The 17,451-nt window shown below is 47.6% G+C and overlaps 1 protein-coding gene across 2 annotated transcripts in view; it reads right to left on the bottom strand.

Annotated features, from left to right (window-relative positions):
- Positions 1-16,019, bottom strand: part of TMEM255A (transmembrane protein 255A) — an 88,222-nt gene extending 72,203 nt beyond the window's left edge. The window contains exon 1 of one of the 2 annotated variants that reach the window (XM_043973571.1): positions 15,830-16,019. In XM_043973571.1, the coding sequence (XP_043829506.1) occupies positions 15,830-15,887 (58 nt within the window). In that variant the 5' untranslated portion in view covers positions 15,888-16,019. The remainder of the gene's footprint in view (positions 1-15,829) is intronic. The other variant, XM_043973572.1, reaches the window with a different exon arrangement.
- Between the last annotated feature and the right edge of the window lie 1,432 nt (positions 16,020-17,451).

Raw genomic sequence — 17,451 nt, forward strand, 5'->3', positions numbered from 1 at the left:
TCGAGAATGAAGGACAAACAACAACAATCACCTCACATAAATATGAGCATCTGTGACAATTATGGGCCACATGTAGAAAGGGCCCCTCGTGGGAGAAAGCAACACTCTTGTCAGGCTCAAGGGGGATGAGAGGAAGACAACATTCATTTTTTGCAACCTAAACTCTGGGTCTCAGTCCCTGTCACTAGAAAATGAAGGAGTTGGAGCAGAATATGTGATTTAGAGCTAAAAGGGTGGTGGTGGTGGGGGGTGTCCCAACCTTCTTAGGGAGGGGAAGAGATCTGCCCAGAGTCCTTACAGAGAACAATCCTTAGAGTCAGGATTCGAACTCAGGTCCTGCAATTCTCAGTTGGGCATTCTTTGGGCTGCCCCCTATTAAGCCAGTGAACAGACCCAAATGTCCTTTGTGGAAGGCTCATCTGAAATCAGTGCCAACCTTCCTCAAGATTCTCCTCACTGAGCACAATTACCTATCACAAATGAAATCAAACAGGAAAAATCCTCTGTTAGCTTCTCCCAACCTGCCCCCTTTCTACCTTTCCAGCATTCTTTTTTTAAAGACAATTGGGGTAAGCGACTTGCCCAGGGTCATACAGCTAGTAGGTGTCTGAGGGAGGATTTGAACTAGGGTCCTCCTGACTCCAGGTCTGGTGCTCTATGCCCTGAGCCACCTTAGCTGCCCCCTTTTCAGTGTTCTTAGACATCATTCCCCTCTTTATACAAACTCTAGCCCCCATATACACCAGCAGACTTGCTCTTCCACATCTCCAGTCTCTGACTTTGCATCACCCCCCCCCATGCCTAGAATGCTCACCTCCCCCTCTTAAAAGTCCCTGGCTTTCTTCAAGCTGCACCTTCTTCATGAAACCTTTCCTGATTCTCCCAGCTGTAACTGCCTTGCCCCTAGCCCTTCTATCTAGCTATATTGTATAACTGTGTCTTACATATAAACATACACACATTATATACATGCTTACACATACATGTTATCTTCCCTAGAAAATGAATGTAAGCTTCTTGAAGGTAGGGACTGATTCCCTTTTGGTTTTGTATCCCTTTCACTTGGCACAAGTGCCTAGCACACAGTAGGTGATGAATAAATAGGGGCAGCTAGGTGACACAGTGGATAGAGTGCGGGTCCTTTAAATCAGGAAGACCTGAATTAAAATCTGACCTCAGACACTAATGTTGTGATCTTAGGCAAGTCACTTAACCAGTTTGCCAGGTTTGCTATTTGTGATTATTATAGGCAGCTAGGTGACACGACAGTGGATAGAGTTCTGGTCTTAGAGTCAGGAAGACTCATCTTCCTGAGTTCAAATCTGGCCTCAGACACATATTAGCTGGGTGGCCCTAGGCAAGTCACTTTATCCTGTTTGCCTTAGTTTCCTCATCTGTAAAATGAGCTGGTGAAGGAAATGGCAAAGCACTCCAGCATTTCTGCCAAGAAAACCCCAAATGGGGTCACCAAGAGTCAGATACAACTGAACAACACCAATTATTATTATATTAAATGCTTATTGAAGGACTGCTGGCTCATTGATTTCCATTTCCTTCTCTACCACAGATGCCACCTCCCCCAAGCTGGTCAAAAATTAGCAAGGAGAAAACTCAATTAATGGGAATTGCTAGGGTACAATAGAATTGCATCACATCCACACATTTAAATTACCAGGGAGAGATTTAAATAGTGCCCTGGGGCAGTAGAAGAAGGGAAATGTGAAAGTGCTGCTCCCTCTGTGGGAGGGAGTCTCTCCTTCAGGGGCCATCTCTTTAAGCTGTGTGTGATTCTAGAATCTTCTCTTAGTCAAATGCGCGCGCACGCGCACACACACAGTCTATTCTTTCTGCTGGGGCTAGTAGAGAGCTAAGGAGAGGATCAGCTTTCCCAGCACTGTTGGTCAGCTAGAGGGGCCCTGCTGTGTGACCTTGGACTTCCTTGTATCCTCTCTTGCCTCCCACAGTTACTGTGACCCCACAATATAATTAAATTCTTTTGTAAAAAAGCCCTTTACAGACAATTCCACCCCCTCCATCCCCCAGCCTCATCATCAGATTTCCTTCCAGCTAAAATCTTTCCTTCTTTTTCTTTTCTCCAACTTGAGCAGAAGTCCTGGTTCTCCACTCTATTGATCAGCGGGATAAGTGGGTATTGAGGAAAAATAGAATTTACATCCAACTGTTTCCATAGGAACCACTTCAGCCCCAACCACTTTCTGATACAGACTGTCTTCTTTTAAAGAGCTGTTGTTGTTTGTTCTTCGTTCTGGAAGAGGACCATGACATCGGGGTGATGTCATGACTTGCAATGAATTAGATTTAAGTGAGGGAAGGCTGTGCAAGGTCACCAGCCTCACAGAGCCATCTGGGTCTAGTGACAAGATATACATCAGGGCAACTAGAGATGGCCCTGGATGTTTAAGGCAATTGGAGTTAAGTGACTTGCCCAGGGTCACACAGCTAAGTAAGTGTCTAAGGAGAGATTTTAACTCGGGTCCTCCCAACTTCAGGGCCAGTGTGCTATCCATTGCACCACCAGCTACCCCCTTTTGAGCTACAACTGTGTAAGGACACTGTGCTAAACTTCCTAGGTGATTTAAAGGATTTTCAAGAACCATGTGATTTTCCCCCTTACTATGGCCCCCAAATCTCAGAATCTAAGAGCTGGAAGGAAACCCAGTCCAACCCATCTACAAAGGGAATCCCAGTATAACAAATCTGAGTAGTGGTAATCTCCAAGTAAAGGGAGCCTACCACTTCCTATGGTAGTCCATTCCACTTTGGGACAGCTCTGATTGTTAGGAAGTTTTCCTGACACTGCCTGTAACATCAACCCACTGCTCATGGCCCACACCCGAGGCCAAGCATATCAATGCTAATTCCAGGTCAGCCCTTCACCTCCAAATACTTGATGACACCTAGTATGGCTCTCTGCCATTAGGATCAAATGAGATAATAACTATAAAGCACTTAGTACAGGACCATCCACATTGAAAGTGCTTAATGTATCCTTGTTGACTGCTGGACTGAGAGACTTGATCAAAAGCTTTGCTAAAATCAAAGTTTACAACATGCTACTATTACTATCTTAGTAATCCTGTCAAAAAAGAAAATGAGGTTAGTCTGGCAGAACCTATTCTTGATGAAGCCAAGCATTGTGATCACTGCTTCCATTTCTAGATGTCCACTAACCATTCTTTTAATGATTTGTTCTAGAATTTTCCCAAGGGTTCCCATGGAGTTAGGCTCACTGGCCTAGTTTGATGACTCTGTTCTTTCTTGCTTCCTGAAAATTGGGACATTTGCTCTCTCCAAACCTTTCAAATATCACTGATGGTAGATGGATACTCACATCTTCCAGGTCCTTCAGGGGTCTGAGGATGGAGTTCATCTGGGCCAAATGAATTGAATTCCTCAATGGCAGCTAGGGGCTCTCTTACTTATCTTGGGTATGTGCTAGGCATTTTTGTTGTCATTTCCAGAGCAAATTTTCTCTTTGGCAGAGAAAACACACAAAATAATTGAGCAGCTCTGTCATCTCTCTCCGTTGCAGTTATTATCACGCCAATCACCCCAAGCAAAAGTCTCAGCCCTCTGATTCTCCCTTTTCTTTTTTTTTTTGCGGGGCAATGGGGGTTAAGTGACTTGCCCAGGGTCACACAGCTAGTAAGTGTCAAGTGTCTGAGGCCGCACTTGAACTCAGGTACTCCTGAATCCAGGGCTGGTGCTTTATCCACTGCACCACCTAGCCACCCCCTCTCCCTTTTCTTTTTAAAGGACAAAAACCCAATTTTCATTGTCTTTCAAGTCTCTCCCTAGCCTCAGCTCATTCTGAGCTTTAGCATTTGACAGTTTTTACAAGGTCATGACACATGAATTCTTATATTCATCTTCTGCACATTTCTTTTTTTGTTGTTGTTTGGTTTTTGTTTGTTTTTTTTTAGTGAGGCAATTAGGGTTAAGTGACTTGCCCAGGGTCACACAGCTGGTAAGTGTTAAGTGTCTGAGGCTGGATTTGAACTCAGGTACCCCTGACTCCAGGGCCGGTGCTCTATCCACTGCGCCACCTAGCTGCCCCCCTGCACATTTCTTTTTGAAAATCTAAGTTGGATCTCCAATTGATAAATGGTCAAAGGATATGAACTGGCAGTTTTCAGATGAAGAAATATGAAAAATGTGCTAAATCATTATTTTTTATTTTATTTTTTTAGTGAGGCAATTGGGGTTAAGTGACTTGCCCAGAGTCACACAGCTAGTAAGTGTTATGTGTCTGAGGCCGGATTTGAACTCAGGTCCTCCTGAATCCAGGGCCGGTGCTCTATCCACTGCGCCACCTAGCCGCCCCTCTAAATCATTATTGTTCAGAGAAATGCAAATTAAAACATCTCTGAGGTACCACCTCACACCTATCAGATTGGTTAATATGACAGAAAATAAAAATGATAAATGTTGCAGGCAATGTGGGAAAAGTGGTACACTTAAGCACTATTGGTAGAGTTGTGAACTGATGCAAAAATTCTGGAGAACAATTTGGAACTACACCCAAAGGCAATCAAACTGTGCATACGCTTTGACCCAGCAATATCACTACTAGGTCTGTATCCCAAAAAGACCAGAGAAAAAGGAAAAGGACCGATAGGTACAAAAATGTATAGCAGCTCTTTTTTGTGGTGGCTAAGGATTAGAAATTGAGGGATACCCATTAATGGGGGAATGGCTGTTAAGCTGTGGGGAATACTATTATGCTATAAGAAATGATGAGCAGAATGCTCTCAGAAAAACCTGGAAGACATATGAACTGATGCAAAGTGAAGTGAGCACAACCAGGAGAACATTATACACAGTAACAGCAATACTGTATGATGATCAAATGTGAATGACTTAGCTATTCTCAGCAATCCAATGATGATAAGAAAATTCTGAAGGACCCAAGATGAAAAATGCTCTCCATCTAGCTGATGGAGTCTGAATAAAGATAAAACATACCTTTTAATTTTTTCTTTTGGAACATGGCTAAAATGGAAATATGTTTTGCATGATTACACATGCATAATCTATATCAAAGTGCCTGTTTTCTCAAAGATGAGTGAGGGGAAGAAGGGAAAGAGAGAATTTAAAACTCAAAAAATCATCAAAAGTTAATGTTAAAATTGTTTTTACATGTAATTAAGAAAAAAATAAAACTATTCTTTTAAAAAAATCTAAAAATGGGCTGATGAGTTTCCTGTGCATCCACACTGGTCCCTTCAGACAAATCTCATTTTTCCTCCTCAGTGGAATTATTTGGAAAAATATCAATTCCTCACAGGTAGGCCAAGCTAATATAATAAAAATGACAATTCATTGGAATTATTTCCCTTTGTGTTTTCAGAATTACATTCTTGGGCATCTCCCATCCCTCCTGGGCTGACTCCCTATCTATCCTTTTATCTCCATGGTATCCTATTTCTTTTCTTTTCCTTCTCTGAACCCTTTGAAACTTGTTTTCTTAGAATCTTGGGTGTGTATCAGACTAGGCACAGCTTTCCTCTCCTTCTCTGTCACAAACTCTAGGAGGGAATGCTCTCTTCCTCCAGGGTTCCCATCATTTCTCTCCCAGCAACCTCTCTGTTAGTGAGAATCAAATCCAGAACAGAATTCATCCTTGTTGGTTCCTCCATCTTTTGAAGGATGAAATCATCACTAAGGCAAGTCAAGAAGTTATTAGCTACTTGACTTTTGGCAGAGAGAGAGTGAGAGAGACAGAGAGCGAGAGAGAGAGCTCCAGCCAATGTATGGATAATTAAAGACTTACAACACTACAATACTGTGCCTCAGTTAGATTGGACTTCAGTGTAGTGGTTTCTTAAAGGAGGATGCACCTGGAGTCTGAAGCAATTAAGTAATACTGGGGGCCTAGAGATGGAAGCTCATGCTCTCTCACAAGGCCTCTTTTTCGTGATTCTACTAGGGATCTGCCATCACCATATGGCTCTGAAAAGTCCTGGAAATCAACCTACCTTCCTGAGACAAAGTGTCACAGGATCACACATTTTGAGCGGGCAGAGACCTCAGAGGCCACCTCATCCAACCCCCTCATTTTATAGAGGAGGAAACTGAGGCCCAGTGAGGGGAAGGGACTTATCCAAGGTCACACATGGGATCCTAGATCTAGAGCTGATAGGACCCTCAGATGTCATTGAGTTTTACAGTGGAGGACACCAAGACCCAGGGAGGGGAAGTGATCTGTCCAAGGTCACATGGATGGTAATCCTCAGGGGTGTCAGTTGAATCTGGTCCTCCAACTTCTCCATTGTACCCTTCTGCCCCTCAAGGTCTCCAGACACCTTGGCTGGGAGTATAAGCTCCTTAGCGAGCAGATGAAGTGTATTCTACTTTCTCCCTGGCCCACAGTGGCCAAAGCAAGGCCACAGTCACTGCTGGCTTGCTTTGATCTCCTTTGAAAATCTCTCTATAACTCATGCTTAAAAGCACAGGAGTCCTGTCAGAAACATGAGTCAGCAAACCACATAGTGGCACTTGGGAAGCTATTTTGTTCCTTCTTAGCCTTTCTCTGTGTGTGTGTGTGTGTGTGTGTGTGTGTGTGTGTGTAGCGGGGAGGTTGGGCAGTCGAGAAACTCATGGAATGATCTCCTAGTCCAATGAGAGCCTCCACTCTGCAGATATGTCTTTTTTTTTTGCGGGGCAATGGGGGTTAAGTGACTTGCCCAGGGTCACACAGCTAGTAAATGTCAAGTGTCTAAGGCCGGATTTGAACTCAGGTACTCCTGAATCCAGGGCCGGTGCTTTATCCACTGCACCACCTAGCCGCTCCCAGATATGTCTTTTATTGGGGAAAATTCCCGCAAAGTCTCCCCATCATTGTGCTACCTGGTTCCTCTTGTACCCAGTCATCCTGTAGGAATGTTTTCTTTTATGCCCTTTCTAGGGCACACTTCTGCATGGGGGCAGATGGGGCAGTAGCCTCTTGTCCAATGAATTACACAAAGCGTACCAGTTTGGGAGACATCAAGGAATAGAGGAGGGTATGAAATTTTGAGTGAAGATCTCTGAACTTCCATGCACTGCCACAAACTAGCTGTGTGATTTTTCCTATTCTGGGTCTCAGTTTTCCTCTCAGTGAAACAGGGTTAATAACACTTATGCTACACAGGATGATTATGACCAAAAAAGTGATTTATAAACTTGAAATTACTTATAGAAATAAAGCAATGGATTTGGAATCAGAGGACTTGGATTCAAAGGTCCTACTTCTGTAGGACCTTGGATTTCCCTTCTCCTCCCTGGGCCTCATTTTCTCCACTGTAAAATGAGGGGGTTGGACCCAGTCATCTTCTAGGGCTATTCCAGTTCTTTTTTTTTTTTGTGAGGCAATTGGGGTTAAATGACTTGCCCAGGGTCACACAGCTAGTATGTGTTAAGTGTCTGAGGCCGGATTTGAACCCAGGTCCTCTTGACTCCAGGGCCGGTGCTCTATCCACTGAGCCACCTAGCTGCCCCGTTATTCCAGTTCTAGTTATTGGATCCTATGGGTGACCTTGAAGAAGTCCCTTCCCCTCTTTGGGCCTCAGTTTCCTCCTCTATAAAATGAGAAGGCTGACCTAGATGGCCACTGAGGGCCCTTCCTGTTATGAATCTATGATCCTAAAAATAGAAGTTATTATTATTATTATTCAGACAGATCTGCATATATTGGGCTTGTCAGTACATGTGTCCTAGCACGTCCTAGAACCTCAACCCGGTTGACTCTCTATGGTGAGCTTACATAGATCAGAGTCCCACAGTGGTAGGAATGCCCACATCAGGGGGATTCTTGATCCAACTATTCGGAGATTTGCTTAGGAGGTAGCTAGGTGGTGCAGTGGATAGAGTGATGGGCCTGGAGTCAGGAATACCTGAGTTCCAATCTGACTTCAGACACTTCCTAGCTGTGTGCCTCCAGGCAAGTCACTTTACCCTGTTTGCCTCAGGTTCCTCACCTGTCAAACGAGCTGGAGAAGGAAATGGCAAACTACTGCAGTATCTCTGCCAAGAAAACCCCAAATGGGGTCACGACTAAATAGAACAAGTGGATATCTATCCTGTGCCTGAAGACCCCCAAGGAGGGGCATACTCACCACCTCCTAAAGTAGCCCATTCCATTTGGGGACAGCCCTCATCTGGTCTCTTTGTATCTTCTACCCACTGCAGCTCATTGTCCCCTCTAGGGCTGAACAGAACAACTCTCCACTCCCTCCTCTGCTCTAAGCATGTCCCCACGAACCATCCCTAGTTCCTCATATGACATGGACTCAAGGCCCCTTATTGTCCTGGTTTAACCTGAAATCTTTTACAGGATGAGTGCTGTCTAAACATACCTCCCACATCTTGTATTTGTGAGGCTGATTTTTTGCACCCAAATTTAAGACTTTACATTTATCCCCACTGAATGTTATTACATTCAACCCAGTGCTTGTCAAGATCCTTTTGGATTTGGACTCTTGTCATCCATTGTGCTTGCTTCTCCTCCCAGCTAAGGTCCCCTGCAAATGTGAGCATCTTGTCTCTGTCTGCATCCAAGTCACTGATCAAAGTGATAAAAAGGATGGGACTGAACAACTGATACCAGGAGTATGCCACCAGAGCCCTCACCCACTAGGTAGGAACCTTATTCAAAAGGGAGATGAGGCGGGGCATGGGAAGGGAGGGAGGAAGAGAAGTTGGAACACAAAGTTTTAAAAAATCGATGTCAAAATTTGTTTTTACATGTAATTTGAAAAGTAAAATTCTAAACAGAGGGAAAAAAGGGAGATGAGGCCAGTCTGGCATGATCTGTTCTTGAGAAGGCCATCCTGGCTCTTTGTAACTACCACTTCCCCTTCATCCTCCTCCAGCTTTTACAATCCCTTCCAGAATTTCCCCAGAAATCAAAGTCAAGCTCACTAGCCTATGGTTTGCAGTCTGCTATCTCCTCTTATTTGGAAACTGGGATATCTGTCCATCTACAGGTTTGTGGTACCTCTATGACCCTCCAGAATCTTTCAAACATCCCTGGCAGTGGCTCAGTGATCTCACCCACCTCTTCTCTGGGTACCTGAGGATGGAGTTCATCTGGGTCAAGTGTCTTGGATTCAGCAAGGGCAGCTGCGAACTCTCTTACTCTCCCCTTACTTACCTTAATATTAACTCCCTGCTAGTCATTTTTGTTCTGTCCCTTTCAGGGCAAAGGTTGTTCTCCTTGCCAGAGAAATCAGAAACACAAAATCGTAATTGAACATCTCTGCCTTCTCTCATGTTCTCATCATCTCATCCACCCCAAGCAAAGGGCCAATCCCTTCTTCAATTCTCCTTTTTCTCCTAATATAGCTTTTTTCACTAGCTTTTTTTTTCAGGGCAATTGGGGTTAAGTGACTTGCCCAAGGTCACACAACTAGTAAGTGTTAAGTGTCTGAGGCCAGATTTGAACTCAGGTACTCCTGAATCCAGAGCTGGTGCTCTATCCACTGCGCCACCTAGCTGCCCCCTAATATAGCTTTTTAAAAGATTCCTCTTTGTGCTCCTTAGCTCCCTTGCTAGCTATGTCCTGTTACCTGGTTTTGCTTTCATCTTCTGTATATTTCTTTTAAAGAAATCTAAGTTAGTTAGTGAATTCCCTATGCATCCACATTGGTTTCTTCACATAAATCCCATTTTCCCCTCTTCACTGGAATTGTTTCCCTTTGTAGCTTCAGAGCTTCATTTTTTTTTTTTGGGTGCAGGGCAATGAGGGTTAAGTGACTTGCCCAGGGTCACACAGCTAGTAAGTGTCAAGTGTCTGAGGCCGGATTTGAACTCAGGTCCTCCTGAATCCAGAGCCAGTGCTTTATCCACTGTGCCACCTAGTTGCCCCCTAGAGCTTCATTCTTGAGCATCTCCCATCCTTCTTGGGCTGACTTCCCCCATAACATTTTACTCCATGGGATACTAACTTTCTTTCAAACTCTTCCAAATCTGCTTTCCCTAAATCTAGGGTACATTTCAGACCCTGCCCAGCTTTCCTCTCCTTCTTGGTCACAAACTCAATATGAATGAATGATTACTTTCTCCCAGGGTTCCCATCATATCTATCCCCAAGAACCTCCTTGTTTTTTGTTTTGTTTTTTTAGTGAGGCAATTGGGGTTAAGTGACTTGCCCAGGGTCACACAGCTAGTAAGTGTTAAGTGTCTGAGGCCGAATTTGAACTCAGGTACTCCTGACTCCAGGGCCGGTGCTCTATCCACTGTGCCACCTAGCTGCCCCAAACCGCCTTGTTAATGAAAATCAAATCCAGAATAGAATTCTCCCTTGTTGCTTTGAAGGATGAAATTATCATTAAGGCAAGGCAAGTCAAGAAGTTATTAGCTAGGGGCTAGGTGGCACAGTGGATAGAGCACTGGCCCTGGATTCAGGAGGACCTGAGTTCAAATCCAGCCTCAGACATTTGACACTTACTAGCTGTGTCACCCTGGGCAAGGCACTTAACCCCAATTGCCTCACCAAAAAAAAGAAAAGAAAAAAAAGAAGTTATTAGCTAGTCTTCTTTCAGCAAAGAGGTCCAGGTGATGTCCAAAGAATTGAAGACTATCTACCCCCTTCTTCCTCTCCCCACTATTTGTGTCAGATTTCTAATCTATTTTCCAAATAACTCATCTATTTCTTCTTTCTCTCCAGGTGGTCTGTAGTATATTCCAATGACAGCATCATTTCTGTTTCTCTCTCCTTTGAGCTTAACCCCAATACTCTCCTGTCCCCCTATAGTTCCGTCAGTGAAAATCCTCACATAATTATACCTTCTTATTATGCAATGTTACCCCCACTCCTACCTCTTTTTGCCTCTACCCTGTCTCATCTTTTTTTTTCTTTTTTCGTGAGGCAATTAGGGTTAAGTGACTTGCCCAAGGTCACACAGCTAGTAAGTGTCAGGTGTCTGAGGCTGGATCTGAACTCAGGTCTTCCTGAATCCAGGGCTGGTGCTTTATCCACTGTGCCACCTAGCTGCCCCTGTGTATCCCTTTCTTTCAATGGTTAATGGTAAGGAAACTGCAAACAGTGCCCGTATGGTCTTCAGCTTCTTTGCTAAGACTTCCTAATTATTGGTAACACTTTTTAGTTTCCTTCTAGAAGTGTCATTTTACATACACAACTGGTCACCCAAAGTGGGTACTTTGCTATCCATTTGGAGGGAGATCAACCTGCACTTGGAACATAGAGTCCGATGTCAGCCAAGATCGTTTGAGTGCCTCAGGGTGGGCCACGCTGACTGCCAGCCCGCTAGGCAGCCTTACTTGGTATTCCTAGTAGAGACCTGCTAAGGCACTCTGTTGCCCAGACCTAGGCATGCCTGGAAATCTGCAGGATGCCAGGAACCCCCAAATCATCCCCTGCACCTGATTACTGCAGCTCTCTGTCTGTCTGTCTGTCTCTGTCTGTCTGTCTCTCTGTCTCTGTCTCTCTCCTGGGCTTCCTGATCACATGGATTCCCCCCATTCCTACCAGAAAAGCCCAACTGCTTACTGTCTCCTCCTCCCATCTCACCCCATGGCCAGGCCCAAAGATGACTCATCTGTACCCACCTCTATGTCTTTGCACTTGCCACTCATCTCATATGGAATATGTACTTACTTGGAATCGGTGTCCCTCCTTTTCCTTCAAAACTCACCTTCTCCGGGGAGCCTTCCCTGATTGACCCACTCCACTAGGTTCATCCTTTTGTTCAGATTACATAGTCTGCTGATACTTTTATTAATTCATTATTCTCAAGAACAGAAAAGAGTTATGTTGCTGGCTCAGCAGACCCAAACACCAAGGGATAAGAACCAGATGTAGGGGACTTGCTTTCTATGTGTTTGTGTGTTGCTCTGTCAATGTTCTCAAATCATTTTTCACCGTGTGATAGCCATGGAGAGCCCTGAGCCAAAACGCCAGTTCTGCCACCAACCTATCTGGACCTACTCCTCCAACCTCAATTTCCCCCTCTGTACAATGGGATCTGAAGAGAATGGGATCCAAGGTCACCTTTCAATAAGTCCATCCTCCCAGGAGAAGGCTGGACTTCCCATTCTCCCATTCTCCCCATTTTACAGATTAAAGTCCTGGTCTCCTTACTTCTAGGTACTATACCACACACACTGCCTCCTAAGGATAGGTGAGACTTCTTAGGAATGGAGAAAAGGAGCAGATTCACTGCCCAGGGAGAACAGCTAGGCTTGGGGTGCTCCAGAAGGGGGCCCTGACTACTTGGAGGACCCAAGGATTTGCCAAGAGAGGCATTGAGTGTACAACCTCAGGCAATGGCCAATATGCCTTGCTGCAGGCCTGGGCTATTATCTCAATAATCCTAATAGCCATCATTTATTTTGTGCCTTCAAGATGGCACAGAGTTTTAGAAGCATTATCTCATTTGATAATGAACCCTGTGAAGTGGGTACTCTTATCATCATCCCCATTTTAAGGATAAGGAAACAGGCTCAGAGAGAAGTTAAGAGACCTCAGAAGCAGTATTTGTACCCAGGTCTCTACTTACCTCTCTCTAATTTATAGAGGAGGAAACTGAGGCCCGGGTAGGGGAAGGGATTTGTCCAAAGTCACACACATAGATCTGGACCTGGAAGGGTCTTCTAGTCCAACCCCCTCATTTTACAGAGGAGGAAACTGAGGCCCAAGGAGGGGAAGGAAGAGTGTCTGTAGTAATGGAGGCCTTGTTTCAGAGTGCCTAGATTTGGGGGGGGGGGGCACAGATATTTGGCTCAGTTTTTGGTGGGGCTAGTTTCCTTCCTGTTAAGGGAATCCCCTCACAACTGCTGAGACTGGAGGCTGAAACACTAAACGCCCTCCAGGGGAGTAAAGGAGGCTTTGCCAGAGCTGAGTTCAGCATGAGCTGCTCCTAAGTAGCCCAGAAGCTGATTCAGACTTGGGTTTGGTGGGAGCCGAGCCAGGGAACTCCGGGGAGCCTCCCCTGACTGCACAATGGTAGTCTAGGGCTTGCAATGAACTCAGGGATTGCTCAGTGCCCCCACCCAGAGGTAGCTGTAGTGGAGAAGAGTGTGGGAGTGGCAGAGCCAAAGGTCAGGCCCAGGATTCCCTTCTGTTCCTATTCGATTTCTCCTGGAACCCTCCTCTCCTCCCCTCCTCCCCTCCCCAAGGTTCCCTCTTCATTTGGCCTTATGCCAACAGATTCTGCCACTGAGCTAAGTGTGACCCTTGCTTGACCTTAGAGGATGTTCAGAATCCAAGTTCTTCTTGTCCTCTATGGGCCTGTTGGATCAAGGTGACAGGTCCAGTCTGCGGCTGTGGGACAAAGACTGCCTCCAAGTCCTTCCCCCAAGCCAGGCCCCACTGGCTTCTTACCACATTTACTACAAAGCATCGAGCTAGAACGCAAGGTGTGGTGGCTAGGATCACCCCCCCCTCAGTGCCATTTACCAGCAATGTGACCTTGGGCAAGCCACATCACTTCTTCTGGTCTCAGTTTCCTCAACTGTCAAATGAGGCCAGTTAGATAAGAGGCTGCCTCTAGATCTGTGCTCCTACTCTGTGTGTATGTGACTTTGGACAAGTCCCTTCCCTTCCCTCAGTTTTCTCCTCTGTAAAATGAGGGGGTTGGACTAGCTGGTCTCTGAGGTCCCCTCTAGCTCTTGACCCAGGATTCAATGTGTGACCTCGGGCAGGTAACTTCCCCTCCCTGGGCCTCAGTTTCTTCACCTGTAAAATGTGATTTCTGGTTAGATCTGATGACTGTGCAGGTGCCTCTGATGCTAAGATGTGAAGATAATGGGACCAGGTTCATCCCCCTATAAACCCATTCTCTTGGGGTTCTGTCTTGGGATCAGACTTTGACCTCATTAGGTCTGTGCCCTAACAGCACTGATGGGCTGACCCCATTTAAAGTAGCAATCTTTCTGTTATCCAAAGGATGCTGCTTTCTGGGGCCTTTTTCAAAGGAATTCCAGACTCCTTGCCTTTTCACACAAGGGAAGGCTAAAGCAGGGTGAACCCCTCCCAAGCCTGAAACATCTCATTCCAGGCTTCTGTCACCAATAATAATTGGAGGCCATAATTCAGGCCTATGGGATTCTGCAGCCTGTGAAGTACTGGAAGAAAAAAAAAAGGCAACTCATGTCTGACTACCTCAGGGAACCAGTTAGGCTAAGCAGCCTTATTATTTTAAATCTTTAAATCCTACTTTATTGGACCCAGAAGGAAATTTTCAACCCTTAAGAAGAGGGAAGACATGGAGCTGGTGCAATTACCCAATGACTAGGGTAAGGTTTCCTAAGTAACAGAAGGCAGCTTCAGGCCCCCCCCCCCAATTGTTGCTTTGAATTAGCTTCCCCCAAATTCTGACAAAGATGGGGCACAAGCTACCTGGGCTGGGCAGCCTAGAAGGAGGGGGTGCCCCTCAGAGCCTAAAAGAGGCTGGCTCATGGAAGGTGGCTGGTTAATGGCGGAAGGACGCTGGGGGTCTTGATGACGCATCCTGGCCCTGCAGAGCTGCTCACTCACCCTGCAGTGAATCCCCCATATTAGGGCCCCAGGGAAACCGCAGAGGCAGGTCCTCCATCCCCCCCCCCCCCAACCACTGGCTGCTGCCAAAGCCCAGCCCTACAGCCCTGTGCTATTGAGGGGAGGGGCTTTCTGAGCCCTTTGCATTAGGGGTGAGGTGCAATACATGAATATTATTAGTGACAAGCAGGGAAAATTGATGAGGGTTTGGGCATCTATGGAGACCACCCAGGGAGCAAGCTGTAGGGAACTGCCTGGATCCAGAAGAAACTGGAATCCACCTCCAGGCTTCATGCCTGGGCATCCGCAGCCAGGCACACACTCACACACTCATACACGCACACACGCACACTCATACATATGCACAGACACACACACAGAGTCACAGGACAATCAATCAATCAATCAATCAGCAGTTATTAAGCAGTTATTACAGTACCAGGCACTGTTCAGGGGCCACACACACACACACACACACACACACACACACACACGGCAGGCACACACATACAAACCCAGCTACAGACACACACAAGACCAATCAATCAATCAATCCACAAATCTTGACTAAGAGGCCAAGCAGTGTGCAGAGGAGACACACAGACGTTCCCATCGACACAGAGATTCAGACCCACACAGACAGACGCAAACGCACAAACATACAGGACACATCCGCTGACACAAAGCTACGGGGAACCCCTATTTCTAGACACAGAACGATCAATCTAAAAAGCAACAAGCATTTAATAAGTGGCTACTGTGTGCGGGGCACTGTACCGGGCAGCCCCACACACACACACACACACACATACATACACACACACGCGCACGCATAGACAGTCCCAGACTTAAACACAGACACGCAGACACACCCACATACATACCCAGACGCACCGGCGGGCAGACGGCTGCATGAGCCGCGCACTGACGGACACACACGCACATACGATCACACACATGCTCACCTCCCCCCCGCCCCCCCCCACCTCCCGCCAGCGCAGCTCCCCGCGGCTCGGCCCCCTCCCGTCCCCGCCGGCCCGCTGGGCGCACGGAGCGCACCGCACCGAGCGCGCACCTCACCGAGCGCTCCCAAGCGCTCCGCACCGAGCGCACCCGCACCGAGCGCGCGGCGGCGGGGGCGGCGGGGGCGACGGGCCAGGGGAGGGGGCGGCCCCCCTGGGTTGCTTCTCCACCTCCCACCGTGGCCAGGGCTGGTGCGCTCGCAGGCACGCACGCCAGGCAGCCCGTTCCAAGCGGCCCGGGCCAGGCGGCTGGCAGGTAGGCGGGAGGCTCGGCGAGCGGACGGGCGCGGAGCCTCTACTTACTTACCCATGGAATCGGCCAGCGAGATTTCGCTGGAGCGCTGCTGAGTCAGGGACTGGTGCATGGTGAGAGGCGCGGCGCTGCAGCGCCCCCCGCCCCAGTTCCCGGGCTCGGGAACCTCCGGCTGCCCCGCCGTGGCCGTGGTGGCGGCCGCTCGCTCCCTCCCGGAGCCTCGCTAGGAGAGAGCGCTCGCTCAGGAGCTGCAGCCGCCGCCGCCGCCGCCTCTCCCTCTCTATCCCCAGGGCGCCCGCGGCATTGGCTGGCTGGCTGGCGGTCTGCGCTTGCGCAACCGCCCCCCCCACCTACCCCCCTCCCCCCTCCCCATCCCTACACCCCTCCCCAGCCCCAGCCCCAGCTCTCCCCTCTTACTTCTAGACTTCGCCCATTAAGACCCTGTTCTGGCTAGAAAAGTGGAGGGGCTGGTCATGTTGGGGTGCTGCGGAGGAGAAAAGGGGGAATGCAGAGAAGCCTCCTGATTTAAAGTTGGATTTGGGGGGCCAGGGTCACACACCCAGCCGCGAGCACACACACACACACACACACACACACACACACACACACACACACACACACACACACGGGCTTTGCAGTGTTCTCTGCATTGCCCCAGGGAAGACACCAGGGAGCTGGCAGAGGAGCCTGCGAGACGGTCAAGGGGATTAGTCAGGACAGGGACCGGGGACTTGGGGCCCCTTTGGCCCAGAGATGATAAAGGCTGAGAAGGAATGTGATGGGGTCCGGCCAACAGAGTACCCCAGAAAGAGGCCCTGGGGTCGTTGTCAGAGGGAGCTAGGTTCAGATCCCACCCCCGCTGCTTTCTACCTTCCTGGGCCTCAGTTTCCTCCTCTGTCAAATGAATAAATTGGTTGGAAGAGATGGCCTCTGGAATCTCTTCCAGTTCTAGACTTAGGATCCCTACTGTGTGACTAGAAGCAAGTTACTTCACTTCCTCAGTTTCCTTCTCTGTAATATGAACAGGCGATTTATGAACCAGACAGACCTCGGCCGACTCTTGCATCCTAGAACTGGAGACAGAAAGGCTGCAGGTCGAGTAACAGGCGTTATCTCATTTTAGACTTACAACAACTCAGTGAGGACCGGCAGGAATCCGGATCCCCACTTTACATCTGGGGAGAAACTGAGGCCCAGAGAGGGGCGGTGACTTGCCTCAGATCACCCGCTGAAACAGGGGCAGAGTCCCCCTTAGAACCCAGGTTTCCTGACTCCCGGATTGCTGTGTTGTTTTGTTGTTGTTTGTTTTTTCCTGCTCCGCTAGTTGGAGGGAAAGGCGCCTTTGCCCACTGTAGTCAGTAAGCTTATGCAACATGTTATTCTAGCAGGGGACACGAGGGGAAAATAGGGATCAATTCAGCAAGGTGGAGGTGAAGCCATCCATGGATGACAGGTCCGGGATGGGTTAATGGAACAGCTGGTTGGTCGCTGCTGCAAAAACCCGACCATCTCCCCGGCACCGCTAATCTCCAGGGGACGCCATATGGCTGTGAATCAAGGATCACCAAGAACTCGGAAGAAACACAATTGCGGGTGACCCAAAGATCAAGGGAGAGACACGGTGGGTGGAAATAGGTGATAGCACATCAGGAAAGGCTCCGCAAGAAAGGGGGAGG

The sequence above is a fragment of the Dromiciops gliroides genome, chromosome X, assembly GCF_019393635.1.
Source record: "Dromiciops gliroides isolate mDroGli1 chromosome X, mDroGli1.pri, whole genome shotgun sequence".
NCBI lineage: Eukaryota > Metazoa > Chordata > Mammalia > Microbiotheria > Microbiotheriidae > Dromiciops > Dromiciops gliroides.